Source organism: Pterocles gutturalis, unplaced genomic scaffold, assembly GCF_000699245.1.
Source record: "Pterocles gutturalis isolate BGI_N339 unplaced genomic scaffold, ASM69924v1 scaffold11434, whole genome shotgun sequence".
Taxonomy (NCBI): Eukaryota; Metazoa; Chordata; class Aves; order Pterocliformes; family Pteroclidae; genus Pterocles; species Pterocles gutturalis.
In genome coordinates, this window is record NW_010133327.1 from 56,424 (window position 1) to 71,000 (window position 14,577).

Here is a 14,577-nt window from a genome sequence, read left to right on the forward strand (position 1 = left end):
ATCAGTGTTGGCTTTCCATCAATTTCAGTGGCACTAAATCAAAATGTTACTTAGCAACAGTAAGGGTGACAAGAATTAGGACCTGAGTAATCAGAGAGCAGAAAAGCATAAAGATGAAAATGTATAAAAAGTACTGTAAAATCTGAGGCTAGTGACCTAATGTAATGAAAATGCTGTAACAGGGAAGAAGTTGATTTTGAGTAGTCAGAGCACAGAAAACCATAAAAACTGAAGTAAACAGAAAGTACTATAAAATCTGAGGTTAGTGACCTATGGAGAAACTGTAACAGGGACGATTTTTTTTTAATTAAAAGAGACTATTAAAAATACAAACCTCTGCTTTTTCAGTGCAAACATCTACAACCTCAGTTTTTTCATGGATTTGCTAAGAAGTCATCTGAAAGCAGCTGAGGACTTCTCAGTCTTAAATCAAATTAAAAATTGTGAAGCTAAAATCCTAGCTCAAATATTAAGTGCATTAATTCACTGCCCATCTTCCCCATTTCAAAGAGCCCTGGAAGAATTAAAAAGGGAATCTCTTTCCCACGAAACACAGGAAACATATGATTTTAACACTTGCTGAGCCAAAATTCCTCTCTTTTTATTTTTCTTTTATTTTCTACATAGGCTTATTCTAGGACAAAATGTTAAAGAAGCAACTGAAGTCCATAAAAGAACAGAAAAATCTGTGCTTGCATGTTTAGGTTGTTATTGCTACCACATTTTCATTAGCTGTAGAGGAAAATTTTATCTAAATACATTATTTGTGAAGCTAGCAACCTAAAAGATATAAAATGAGATGCGCATTATTCTAGATGCTGATTATGTCACTTGTATGCCTTTTTACAAAGGCAAAAATGGCTAACAAGCCACATGCAAAACCTTTAGACTATAACATATACACTTTCCTTTTAATTTTCTTTATCACAAAAGAAAAACATTTTTTTTTTAATCAGAATAAATTTTGGAACTGCTTGCTTATGTTTAAAATGCTGAAACATCTGATATGCTTTATTTTATGTAAACCTCTAACACTGAATAAAAGCATTTGAATTGTAAAATTACACTTTTGTTTCTTCCTTAGCACTTATTCTAAAGTATACATATTTTCCCCTTACTGTCATTAAATGTCAGACGTGAAATTATCTTGATATGATCAGGGAAGATTAGATCCACTTTCCTGTACTAGAAATAATTTATTGCAATGACATGTCACTGTACTACCTTGAAAAATAATTTTGAATGACAAGTCTGTTATGCTGTATTTCTGTTTTCAAGAGCAAAATAACAAATTAATAGAATTACTGCCTTGAAAATCCAATACAACACCTGGGATTTCTTTTTTAATCTAACTTTCAGTATAATCATTTCAGGGCATTTTAAAATCTGTTACTTTCCTCTTCCCTCACCTGTACTCATACTGATTTCCAGCTGTTCCATGCTTCCTTATATTCCCAGTCAACAGAAATCTGAGAGTGTTTTTGAATTACAGGCAAAAACTTAAGAACAAGTGTGACTTCTTTTGCCCCCAAATTTGGGAAGAAAAATGCACTTGAAAAACAACATAGAGCTGAATACCTGAAAAGATACTCCCGTTTGCCCTTCAGAATACATCTGAAGTGGATTAAGAGGTTTATGTTCGGTATTTCAGAGATCCAAAGGGTCCACAGAGAAATCAAGTGTCAGTCTTATTCATTATATTCCTCTGCTATTCCCTCTAATAGCATGCTTCACTCAGCCTCAAAACAACACTGATTTTCCCTTTACCACTGCACGTTTACTTCTCTCTCCAAAGTAAAAAGGACAGAGAAAGTGTAGTTACAATCTGTTTTCAGTGCAACTGACTTTTAAGAAATATCAGAAGGATCAGACCGTCTGGAGACAAAGAGGTGTGAAGGTTCAACATGAAGAATGCTACAGACTGAAACATGTACTCTGTTCCTCTTCTTTCCTAAAATTATTTGTTATTTGTTTTCTGTATCCTGACATGTGAATTATCTAACCTGGAAGCATGCAGGAAATGCAAGAGAAATGCAACCAGTATCAGCCTTGGCAACTGAGAAATGTTAAAGCTTGAAGTCCTAAAGCACAATTTTTTCTAAATTTCCTCCGGGGAATCTTCATTCCTCTGAGCTGGTGCAGTTGGTACTGGACCAGGCCTCGGCGCATTCACTGCCCCTGCCCCTTCCAGCACTCACAACTGTGTTTTCATCAGAACAGCTCTCCTCACAAAGATGCAAACGACAAGAAGTCTCATGTAGCTGAAAGCTCAGTTCTGTAGATTCAAGCTGCTTATTTGAGACAAGGATATTTGTTCCTGCTTAATCAAATTTCCACAGTTTCTCCACTGCACATACACCCACCCCCACACTTGCACCCACAGATGAGCAGTCTGTCAGAACTAACATTGTTAGATACCATTGATCACTGAGATGTTCTCAAGAAACTCTCCCCCAATATTTCATAATTTTAGGAAAATAACTCACTGTGGTTTTAAATTCTTTAATGGCACCTTTTTTAATACAAAACTATTTTTGGAGTTGTTTGTTCAGGAGGACATGGCCTGAAACTTTGAAGACTTACTCCAAGTGCAACACCAGGGAAGCAGTTCAATAATCCCAGAGCTGCAGAAACTACCTAACATCTACAAAAGGATCATTTCCCACTCCTACCACAACCTCATTTTTGCAGGACCTGTGTTTTACCATGTTCCTATAAAATCCTTTTGAGGATGGCTGGTATGGATTAATTAAATACAGATTTCCAGCCTACAAATCATATTTTTTTTAGAGAAAAGAAATAATGACTGAGGAATGTGAATATGCTTGATATTAAAATGTAATGATAACTTGTTGTCCTAATGCTTGCTGTATTACAGATGATGGCAGTAAATTAATCCATCCTTGGCAGTCATTTCATGGTAAGAATGAGAAACCTTACAATCTTCATTGCAGGCCTGCTCTGTTCTTGTCCTCAGTGTGCACTTCCATGACAATGACCGTAATCACTGTAACAGCATTGTACATAATGACTCTGCTTTCTGTGATGTTACTACCAAATTGGGTGTGAAAAATGTGAAAGGACAGGTATCAAACGGCAAAACTCTCACCAGTGAACCAGAGTAGTCCACAAAATTAATAACTGACAGAATTGATAGCGTGCTGCCACCAAACAGAAGCCTAAAATTAAAGAGCACCACTCACATAGCCTTCCTTCATAAACTGAGGTGTTTTGCATGAAAACGTCTTGCCAAATTACAGGCACATAGAATGAGACCTTAATGAGGTGTGTACAATAAAATGCAACATCAGTAAAATATCTGTTTTTCAAAACAAAAAGGAACTCATGAACAATGACCACTACTGAAATTTTGCTAATTACTAATATCATGTCAGTGTCAGACACACTTTCCTTTTTTACTGAATTACAAATATATGCCTGAGCTAATACTATCGATCTTTGCAGTAAATCAGGTCATCAGAAACATCACAACAAATGGAAAACAAGAGTACAGATGCTTCTACGTCCCACAAAGCTTATGCAAAGATGAGCTTACTAATGCTGTGAAGTACTCAGAGTTAGAAAATTGTGAACACCGCAGGGAATTCTTTGAGGAAAAGAGGAGAAAAAATGGTAAGTGCTGAGGAGGAATGTCCCACATTCTGACCATGAAGGATTAAAATAAATCCTATTCATTAATCTCTATAAATGTAGCATTAATAAAGTGGTCATAGGATGAAAGAAAATACACAATGCTATCACAGGAACATAAAATGGAAAGGGACCATCCTTTAGCTCATGGAATCCAGGCCTCTGTTCTTGCATGCAATCACTTATATAAATGCTTCCATAAAGACAAGCACACTCCACTTTGAAACCCCTTCAGACTTTCTTTCCTTTCTTCCTATTAGTAGACTCTTTCAGAATCTCACTTATTTTCTTATTTCCATTCTAAACTAACTCATGGCCACCAAAACTTAGTTTTTTCAAGTAAAAGCTGAATCAACTCAAATAGCTCTTCTCTTTCAAAAAAAATCTGAATTGCATTCATAGAATAACACACGTTCTCCACTATTATTTGTGGGAGTAACTAAACAAACATATTTTTTTCTCCAACATCACCCCACCCACAGTATTTAATTTTCTCTGTATAGATCCATATATAAATTCATTTTTCTTAGTCAAAAGTAATCAGAACAGTAAACAGATTAACATTATTTTTCACAATGGCTTCAATACCACTTTATCTCTGTTTTGATTATCTCAATTTTTGCAGCTTAGTATCATATTTACCTTCCTTAAGGTCAACACAATAATATATATATAAATAAATTAATGATATTGCCCTGTAGGAGCCTTATCACACTGTGGTTCTGAGGTTTACTCTCTATCTCCATATCTAGCTCTTTCCAGACAATATTTTGATTCTCCTGCATAGCTTTGCATCAGCAACATGTTTGTAAAATGTTTCTTCTATTCCAAAATCATTCATGAAAATGTTAATCAATCTAAGATGGGTCTGGAAGCATATCTCTTCATCCTCTTACCCATTTTAAAAGCTTGTCTTTCAATGCAACCCACTGTCTCCATTTAGAAAGGTCCTTCCCCAGTTTATATTTCTTGCACAAATCTCAACAATTTTCAGTATGTTGAAATACTTGGTATTTTACTAAGTTTGGCATAACTAAATAAGTTTTTTTCTTGTCTTTGTGTTAACAGTATCTTAAATACAGATGCTCCACTTACTATTTTTAGTTCAGATGATACTGTTCAAATATGAAAGTCCTTGCTACCAGACATCTGTGATTTCAGAAGCTACTGGTTTCCTTGGATATTTTTCATACTGTAAAATGGAATTTTCAGGATTCCCAACTTGAAGGCAAACTAAAAAGAAATAATTCTTTCTTCATGCCCTCATCCCCATCTTTCTTCACTCTTCATATTCAACATCTTTCTCCATTTTCATTAAGGAAATTAAGATTCATCCAGATTACATTACATAATAAAAAATTCTATCATAATGCTGAAAGTATTCGGGGGAGAAAAGCTCCATCTGTCATACATCTTTCAATAAAGCTATATATACAGTTTTGTGTTATTTTAATGCAAATTTAAAACCCAAGCTATACAGACAACATTACACATGATAAGCCAGACTTCAGATGGCCAGCCTACAACTGCATCAGCATGAACTTCATGCCTGAAGGTCACTATATGTGTCAAAACAAAAATGCAGGGCTTGTAGTTCTCACAGCCTTCTGAGGAACTGTAACAAGTAACACACCTGCTGCCTCTTGTTATGAAGAAAGTCACAGAGGATTTCCCTTTGGAAGAGTCCTTTTCTACCCTACCCTCAGAGTGGAATGAATACCCTTTGGAGCCTAGATTGTATTTATAATATCCCATGAAGTAGAACTGAATTATATTCTGAAATAGCCTGGAAAAGTCTTTAGAAGTGACATATTTAAGCCTCATGCATTTGGGGTTCTACAGAATCTGATGTAAGAGGACCAGTTGCACTCACTCCACATCTAGCTGAGCTCAGAAGAAATGCTATTTTATCATATTTTAATATCTTAATTGTATTTACTTTTATTTGTCTTTTTTCTTTATAATAAACACAGAAAGTATACATAGGCAACTGGCAAGTCCACTGTCCATGTACGTAGCAATCCTCCTTTACAGAAGGAGTTGCCGTCTAAGAAGATATCTGGTTTTCCTCTACCAATGCCACACTTCAGGGGACAGGAAAAACAAAACCAAAACCAAATAGAAGACAATGACCTTACCTTTCCTACATACTGAGGATCTGGTCCCATGTGTTCTTCTAAAACAAAGAACTGATTCCACACCCATCCACGCTTGGGACGATGATGTACTTCTGTTTCGCCTTCTATGTGTTTGGTTTGATTTCTAGTCACCTTGATGGAGCCATGATGAGCAGCTCCATAACACCTCTGCACAAAACAGAGACAAACTAGGACTGGGCAGATACAAGATGTACTTGTAATTCTCATTGTAGGATAAGCTTCCTGTTCAAGGTTTTCTTTCTCTTGTCTTTTTCAGCTGTAATCCTTTAATAAGTTCCCGAGGCAGAAGGTGAAGCCTGGTGCAGAAATACAGTCCAAAATGGGTTTTTCTGCTTGTTCATGTTTTAGCTGCCCACTTGGGAAAGCTCAAATTATATTTACATTATGAAAAGCTGACTGGAAAAATTGATATTTCTTCTGAGGTCTTCACAATAGAGTTCCAGAGACGACCATTTTCTATCTAATAAGGAAAGAAAAGAAAGCCACTTACTCATCACTAAAACCAGCAATTTTCAGGTTTCTGACCTTACATTACACTCACAGCTGTACTAACCAGTCTCTCAAAGACTCTTATTGTAACAAAAATTTATTTTCATTTCTTCCTGTAAAAGTGTTTTCAGATTGTTTTTATTAAAATATATTAAGAATTAGCATGGCTCTTCCAAGCTATGAAAACATACACGTTATTAAAAACCGGAGGATTCAGGACAGGTCCTTTGGCCTTTTCCTGAAAATCACTGACCTGGACTGGCAGTAGAATAAAATCACTGCTACAGTGCCATTAGATAGATATTGGTAATTCATTTCACATGAGTTCTTGATCTTCTGTACAACCCACAGAGATCCAACATGGTGAAAAATACCGAGGCTATGATGAGTTTTGAAAGAAAGCCTCCAAAATGGGCTTTGAGGATTCAGAGTAAGTATTAGAGCATACTGACAGGAACTTTCAGTGAAAATGTGCACTTTTACCCTCTCTGCTTTACATAAATTCCAATCAATATCATACTGGAAACTCATTAAATTATTTCATACTGACAGAAAGATCAGATGCTGTTGTTTGGATGATATTATTTTTATGAAAGCATCTAAGTGCCCAATGACAATATTTTCTCAATTTCAAAAACGAAAAATGTAACCTTTTATGTTACAATAATAAAATGTTAAAATGCACATGGAAGTTGATGTAGCACTTAAAGCACCTTGAAAGAAAATAAGTCTTCAACCTCAGAGAAATGGTTAGAAATCAGATGGAAAAATACTGCAGTGGAAGGAAGCTCATCAACTGTCTTTTGCCTGCAGATTTTTTTCCCTTATGTTTCCTTCAAATCCAAAATACTGCTGGAAGACCAACCACACTTTCTTCTGTATTCATCTAAGTACAGATTCTCATCAGAACAATGGAGGAATACGCAAAGACTTCTGTACATTAGAAATATTAAGAAAGGATGTATTTATCATTGCTATTACTCAGTTCAGGGTTACACTGAAGTAAAGGAAGAACTCCAGTCTCTCGCAGCTAGGCAAGAGTTCAAAAAGAAACTCTGTACAGTATTTTCTACTGAGGAAAGAAATTTTTTGACATCTGTTATTACCCTGCTTCTTATTTCCACACCAATGTAATCTCCCCTTAATCCCTCCCTACAAAGACCAAGCCAATGTTTCTTAAAAGCCTCACATCCCACCTCAGAGCAGATTCATACAACGTGATGCATTATTACCTTCTTTAAGTACAAATGTGATTTAACAGGAATTTTTCACAGCAAAATGCTGTATGAAGTCTAAGTTATTCCAGGGACAGAATCCAGACCTTCTGAGTCTCACATTTGTTTCTAACTATATACTCTTCTTGCTTGGTTTCCTTGCCTTTCTGCATTCTTTCTTGTTGCTTGCTAAAAATCAGTTTTTGCCTTGAGGCATGCAATTTCCTTCTAAAGATTTCTATATTTACAGATGAGTTATTTAAATAGATTAGTCATTGTTATATTTCAGATATACATTAAAATTAAGCAGTACCTGACAAAATGATAAGGCTGCAGTTTTATCCGTTCTAGTAATATTTTTCTTCCCTTTGTTTCCATCTTGGGAAGTGCCTGGGAGCAGTTCATAAGACTAAGCAGTGCATAATAAGTTAAAAATGGTATATAAAGTGCATTGATTTTCTCAGAATGGCACAGTTAAAATGTATTTGAAATCATTACTACTGAATTTTCCTTTACAAAAACTGTGGGGATGGTGGTGGTGGAAAAGTCTTGCCTTATAAAAGAGTAAATATAAATGAGTGCAGAAGATACCAACAGATCAAGATTAACTATACAGAACTTTATCTCCCCCTTCTCAGAAGTTATCCATAGAAAAAAAAAAATAAAAAAAAACAAAAACCAAGATGGAGCCTGTAAACTCTTATTTTACAGTCTGGCTCATATATGACTTAGAACAAGTATGACAAAAAAGCAGCAAAGTATGAAGGGCTTCTTCATCTCTAAAATATCTGCTCTTAGCATTAACATTAACTAGGAGGTATTAAATATACATGCTGCCAAAACTACTATGTTATTTAACTCAATTCATAGATGAACTGTCAAACAGCTGCTCCCAAAATTATTTTTAAAATTCTTTATTCTGAACATTTTTTTAATATTAATAATAATAAAAAGAAGGACTACAATGGCATCTGCTTCATGTAATAATCATGCCATGAGGTTCAGACCTCAACTATGCCTGAGTTGTGTGTGAAGTCTGGAGAATCGCTTCCACTACGACAAATTGAAAAATTAAAAGAGGATCGATTTTTAGAGAAGATTCTTGGAAGTGTTTTTGCTCTGGTAAACATCTTTTAAAACCAAAGCCTAATTAATGCTCAGTACAAGGTCCTCACTTTTATTTACTCAGCATCTTCTTACTAAAGGTCTAGCATAAACATTCACTAAAAACCTGCCCCATCCCCCCCAAAAGAAACCTCAACTCTGCCATGAAGACAGCAAAGTTTGTCTACAGGGGGAAGTAGAGATGGAAAGACCTTGCATGGTTAACACAGAAGAGCCAGTAAAGGAAAGAAGAGATGAACTTGAACCAAGAGTGACTAAAAGAAGAAGACTGAACTTTCTGAAATCACTTAAATTGTTGCCTTAAGCTAATATACTGAGAGGCTGACTGCTCAGTGCTCGTCTGCAGCTTCAGATTAAGTATCCTGCTTTATGTTTTTTGTTATAATGATGTATGCAACTGCAGAGTGCTAATATATTGAGAGGCTGACTGCTCAGTGCTCTTGTCTGCAGCTTCAGATTAAGTATCCTGCTTTATGTTTTTTGTTATAATGATGTATGCAACTGCAGAGTAGATGTGTTATTGCTCTCTCCTGGGAGCCCTCATGAGAATGAGTTGTGTGTCCCAAGAGACTGTCAGAGCGAGTTAAAATTAAAATAAATAACTAAGTAAGATGAGGTGGAAAAATTCCACCAGCTTTGCTGGAAACAATACAGCAGAGCAGCTACTGCTTAGCGTGGCAGCAAGTCACTATAATGAACTCCCAGGAAACCAGTATGAGCACAGTGATGCAAAATGTGTATGCCTCACCATCATGAGGAGATGCATCCTTAGTAGCAGAGACTTGTCCTGAATCGCAGTATCCCACATCTCTCATAATCAAATTGACCACATATTTGAATGCATCTGAATGATTCCGTTTTGCAGATGCTCATTCAGCACAGCTCTGCACATCTTTTGTCACATCCCTCGGGGACCCTTTTCAGTTCCAAGGTGACAGAGTGACAATTAGTTATGGAACTTGTAACAATTTGCATTTCTCATACACTTTCTGACTTCCCCCTCTGCACTCTGCCCTCTAGAATTCCTCCCTGTCAGAACAAATTCTTCTATTATCAAAATCAAACCAGCATCATTATTTAGACATAAATAATCTGGCAGGAAAAATTTCTTTCTTCCTGTGTTGCTTGGGCTTAGTCTATTGCCAGTGTTATATCCTTCAGCAATGTAGAAATAATGGTGTATTGACCTGGAGACCAAAGACAGAATAATGGGCTAGTATCAGAAAGAAAAATTGGATGTTATTTTTTGTTTTATCCTTCTGAAGATGAGGTTGACTGATTGCCAACAGAATATACAGTACTTCTGTGGACCTCTGGTAACTGGCAGAAAAAGTTACATTTTTAGGTAGATGAAGGGAAATAGGTCATCTATAGTTGATCTCTATTCTCTTTTCTCAAAAGTGGCAGAGCTGAGCTATGGGACTTTACATGAAAAAATTAAGCACCAAGTTTTTTTCAGCCTATGTGATACAGATACAATATATAATCATTAGTGCAAACAATGCCTGCTGCACATGTTAGTCAATCTGATAGAAGTAGTTTCAAAACTGGTTTGGAAAGCATTTAAAACCTGTATTACACATTGTCTTGCCCCTTTGTTGTAGTTATGTTGAAACTATGTGTATGAGACTAAAAACTAGAAAAAAGTTATTAATACAGTTGAATAATAACTTCAATAATTACAAACGTTTTGACACTATAGTTCTATATTGACAGATCTAGAAATGGGAAAATGAACCACTTTTTTACTTCAATAGCATAAGGAAATTTCCTTTAATTTGTAAGATAACTGGATGAGATATTGAACTCTCACATTCTTGTTAGATTTATGTGCAACTATATTGCTGTTCCGAGTGCTAATTTTTATCATCCTGGAACTCAAACAATTTCCTAAAGGAACAAAGAGAAATGAGCATTGGATATCTATCTCCTCACCCCTTTAAGTCAACAAACCCAGCTGATGGGTGTACGGTGTCATTTCTGGTACCTCTCTTTCACACTTACACACAGACTTTTGGTAAAGACCACTTCTAGTCACCAAAACCTAAAAAGTGTCTATGCCAATCTAGTACTGACTGTTATTCCACCGAGTAAATTATTTTACATAAACTCCCTTTTACAAAATAAATAGAAATAACCACAAGATTCTATCAAAAATAGAGACTGTTCTTTCATATAAGGCAATAGAAATTCTTTTGTGGGGAGAAAGGTATGGGGGGGAAGAAGTGAGAAAATCAAGACATCCAAAACTGAGAAGCCATCAGACATTATAAAAACATAAATAATAGAAGAAAATTTAGAATAAGATACAACAAAGACATTGAAAAATCACAGAAAAAAATCAAGATTTTTTTTTTCAAGATGAGAAGCAAAATGGAAATTTCAAGTGGAAACAGCTGATGCTGTGAAAGCTAATACATGAAGCTATCAGAGATGAATTTTCTCTCAGACATGCAAGAATGTGTGTAAAAAAAAAGAGCAGTACAATTTATGTGAAATGTAAGAAATACAGTAAATACAGTTCAAGAGAAGGACAGTTAACAAAAATAAACTGAAATCAAAAGTCATGAAACAACATTCCACACCAAATACATGTATCTGTGAACATGGTATGCTGAAACTGCCAAGGGAAGTGCAAACCCAGTATTTATTTCCCTATGCTTTTTACCTTCCATACCTGAAAAGCTCTTCTTCTAAATTCCACATTTTCACATATAACTCAAAGATCAAGTCAACTGATGATACATTTCACTCAGAAAAGAAAAAATATATACAACATAAAGTAATATAGCAATATAAGGATGACTGCATAGGCTTAATGATTACACGTTGCTATGCAGTATGTGTGGTAAACCCTGATCTTCTTAGGTTCAATTTGCAATCAGAGAAACACATGTACAATTAATTACTTAGATGAGTACAACACTCTTATTGACACTGCCCAAATAAAAATAAAGAATAGGAAAAGAAATGCCTTCCTATTTTGTGTCTTCTCCCCTTTTACCTCTTACCCCTCAAAGAAAGGATCAGTCATACCAACAGCCAAGGTAGATATAAAAAAAACAGCAGCTGTGTCCTGGGTTGTTACTAAGAAAAGGGAAATCACACATTTTTTTGGCATTCTAAAACAGTGAAAGCAAAACTCCAGACAAGAATCCTTCATTTGGGAAAGCAAGATAGTCCTCTGGAAAGGAAATTACTATACTACATAGCGGAAAAAACAACTTGACAGCACAGATGTGGGGTTTACATGCCCTAATGTTGTATTTAGATACCCAAAATGAGTCATTGCCCAGGGATTAACCAATTACTCTCCCCACCTGATTTTTTAAAAGTTAACAGTAGTGTTTAGCTGTAGAGTTAGCATTAAATAATGTTAAATTAATCAAATTATTTCAGATAGGAATGTGTGATGAATTTTCCATAGTATCCTGACTGACAGACATGTCAAACAGTATCTACTTACAAAGATCTGTTCTCCCTATTGGCTTGGACATTCACAGAGGCAATGTCAGAAGCCTCCACTAAATCTATAGTTTGTATCACATAAGATTTCTTACTAAGTGCTCATAATCCAGGATACTTTTTAAATCTGTGAATGCCTCTTTTTCTTTCTTCTACTCTTCCTCCATTCAAGGCAGATATTATTTCCAAATATTCCTTTTACCCTCATTGATATACTATGAGGTTTATTGCTGTATTTTTATTACTTATACTTTTTGTTTTACTGACTCAACTCTGTGAAATTTCAGTACCTCCTAAGTCATAGAAACCAATACACTGTTATTGTTCTGTGAAGATTGGAAAAAAATATAGCTTAGCCACCCCTTTGGGTTAACAACTACTGAATATGTTCTTAGTTTTACACTTATCTGTATTTCAGAGGCTCAACTGAAACAGTTTGCGGTTTTGTTCTGATTTGGATTATAGGTTTGATTTTAGACCAACCACAAGTATGGACAACAAGTTAGTCTGATCATTTCCTTTGTAAACGTATTACATTAGCAATATTTTGAGACTGAAAAAGAAAGAAGGTAAGGCCAGAGACGACTCTTCACCCACCACTAACACATTGACATTTCTAGTTTTCTTTCTTAGTTCTGAATATTTTGTCAAGATGGAATAAAAAATTTCAAAACTTTCCTTTAAAATTCAAAGTTCTAGATAAAAGTTCATTTTCAGTTTTCCTTGACTTTTATCATTAATATTAAAGCAGACTCCCTGTTAGCTTAACAGGCCTTGGAAAGTTACCTCACTGGCTAGAACAGGTTGCATCATTTAAACTAGCTGAAGTCATAAAGCAGTATAGACGTGGTGTGAACAAAAGCTTTTGAGACTATTTATAGAAGAGGACCTACATTCCTTACAGAAGGAGGCATGTGAACTGGGATTCAGATTTTGTTATGAAGAAAGTTTTAAGGAAAGATTAGCAGCACCTGCAATTTAAAGAGAACAGAAATGCTGAGCTAGTGCAAGCAGCCGGGGCAGAACTACTTCCAGATAACACCTAAGTTAAAGTAGTTTAGTCATGTGTTTTATCTAGATGGACTTCCTCAGAGGACAAAACCCCACTGGAACCCTACCTAACAGCATCATTAGGATGAACAGAGAGTGTGAAAAGCTGAAACAGCCCTATGGGATAAATAGTCACAAGAAACATTCAAAAGGTTTTAATGTTGCTTGTGGAAAAAGAAACTCCTGAATAATTACCGGGCTGGCCCATGCTTTATCTATCGTTGCCTTTTTTTTTTTTTTTTTTTTTTTTTTTTTTTGTAAAACAAGACTGTCATGACTGTCTTGTACCAAGTTCTTAAAATAGCAGCTTTAATAGGAGTTCAAGGAATTTCTTAAAAACAATGTGGACTCAGGATCAAGGTACTCTCTTCTGGTTCTGTGTGTAGCTAATCACCAAACACAAGCTTTAATGGATAGCATCAACTGAGGTATCACTCACAAAGCATAAAAATTAGCCACATTACAGCTAGGTAACTACTACAGCACATTACATGGCAAAGGAGATTGATACCACAAGGCCCAATAAAGGATATTGTCTAGGCATATTGACACCCAACATGATACAAAAATAACCTCCTCAACTATTTTTAAAAAATGCTTTTCAAAGAGGAATGATTTGGTTTTTAACAACAACAACAACATTAAAAAAAAAAAAAAAGGCGGATGTCCAGTCCTTTACATACAAAAAATTTTCAATTTTTACACACAAACCACCCATGCCCCATAACAAAACCCTATCAGTACTTAAAATTTCTATCAGAAAAGAGGTTTTCATAGCTGAGATACAGGTCACATTAAGTCCTCACCTACACTGTTATGCTGGAAATACATAAGAACCACTACGGAATTCAAACCTTATTGTCATAACAGGACTTTTAAAAGTGTATTAGGTTGATGCTTTGGTTAGATGATGTACAAGATGAGCTGTGATCTGCTATGCTGCCTTTAGCAATAAATAGCTCCAGTGAGTGGTTAACTGTAGAGATGATTTAAAAGATTCATTGATTTTAGAAAATACGTTGAAGAGGGTTATTAGAAGGCATTCTTATATTCATTAATGGGTACAGGAAACTATTAAACACTACAAATCAACGGATTTGTTACCCTGTTGAGCAAAAACATTTTATAAAAGAGAGTGCAAATGAGGAAAGAAACATACGAACTTTCTTGAACAAAGGAAGATCCATAAAGTTTGCAAACAAAATGGAAAAATTATTTAATTTGCAAACAATACTGAATATAGATAGGCAATTAGCAAGTACAACGAACGGTTAGTGAAAATATGACATTAAAACAAGATTAAAGGATTTAATGACTGTCCTCAGTTGGCATACAAAACTATTTCATATATGATAAGCAGGCACATAGCAACTTCAGAATAACAGCAGTGCTCTGCCACAATCAACAACTGAAGAAATATTTTT

At 35.3% G+C, this 14,577-nt stretch overlaps 1 protein-coding gene across 1 annotated transcript in view; it reads right to left on the reverse strand.

Annotated features, from left to right (window-relative positions):
• Positions 1 to 6,108, reverse strand: part of LOC104467422 (cadherin-18) — a gene marked incomplete at its 3' end in the record, with an annotated part of 43,369 nt that extends 37,261 nt beyond the window's left edge. The window contains exon 1 of the mRNA XM_010081193.1: positions 5,790 to 6,108. Within this exon, the coding sequence (XP_010079495.1) occupies positions 5,790 to 6,017 (228 nt within the window). The remainder of the gene's footprint in view (positions 1 to 5,789) is intronic.
• Between the last annotated feature and the right edge of the window lie 8,469 nt (positions 6,109 to 14,577).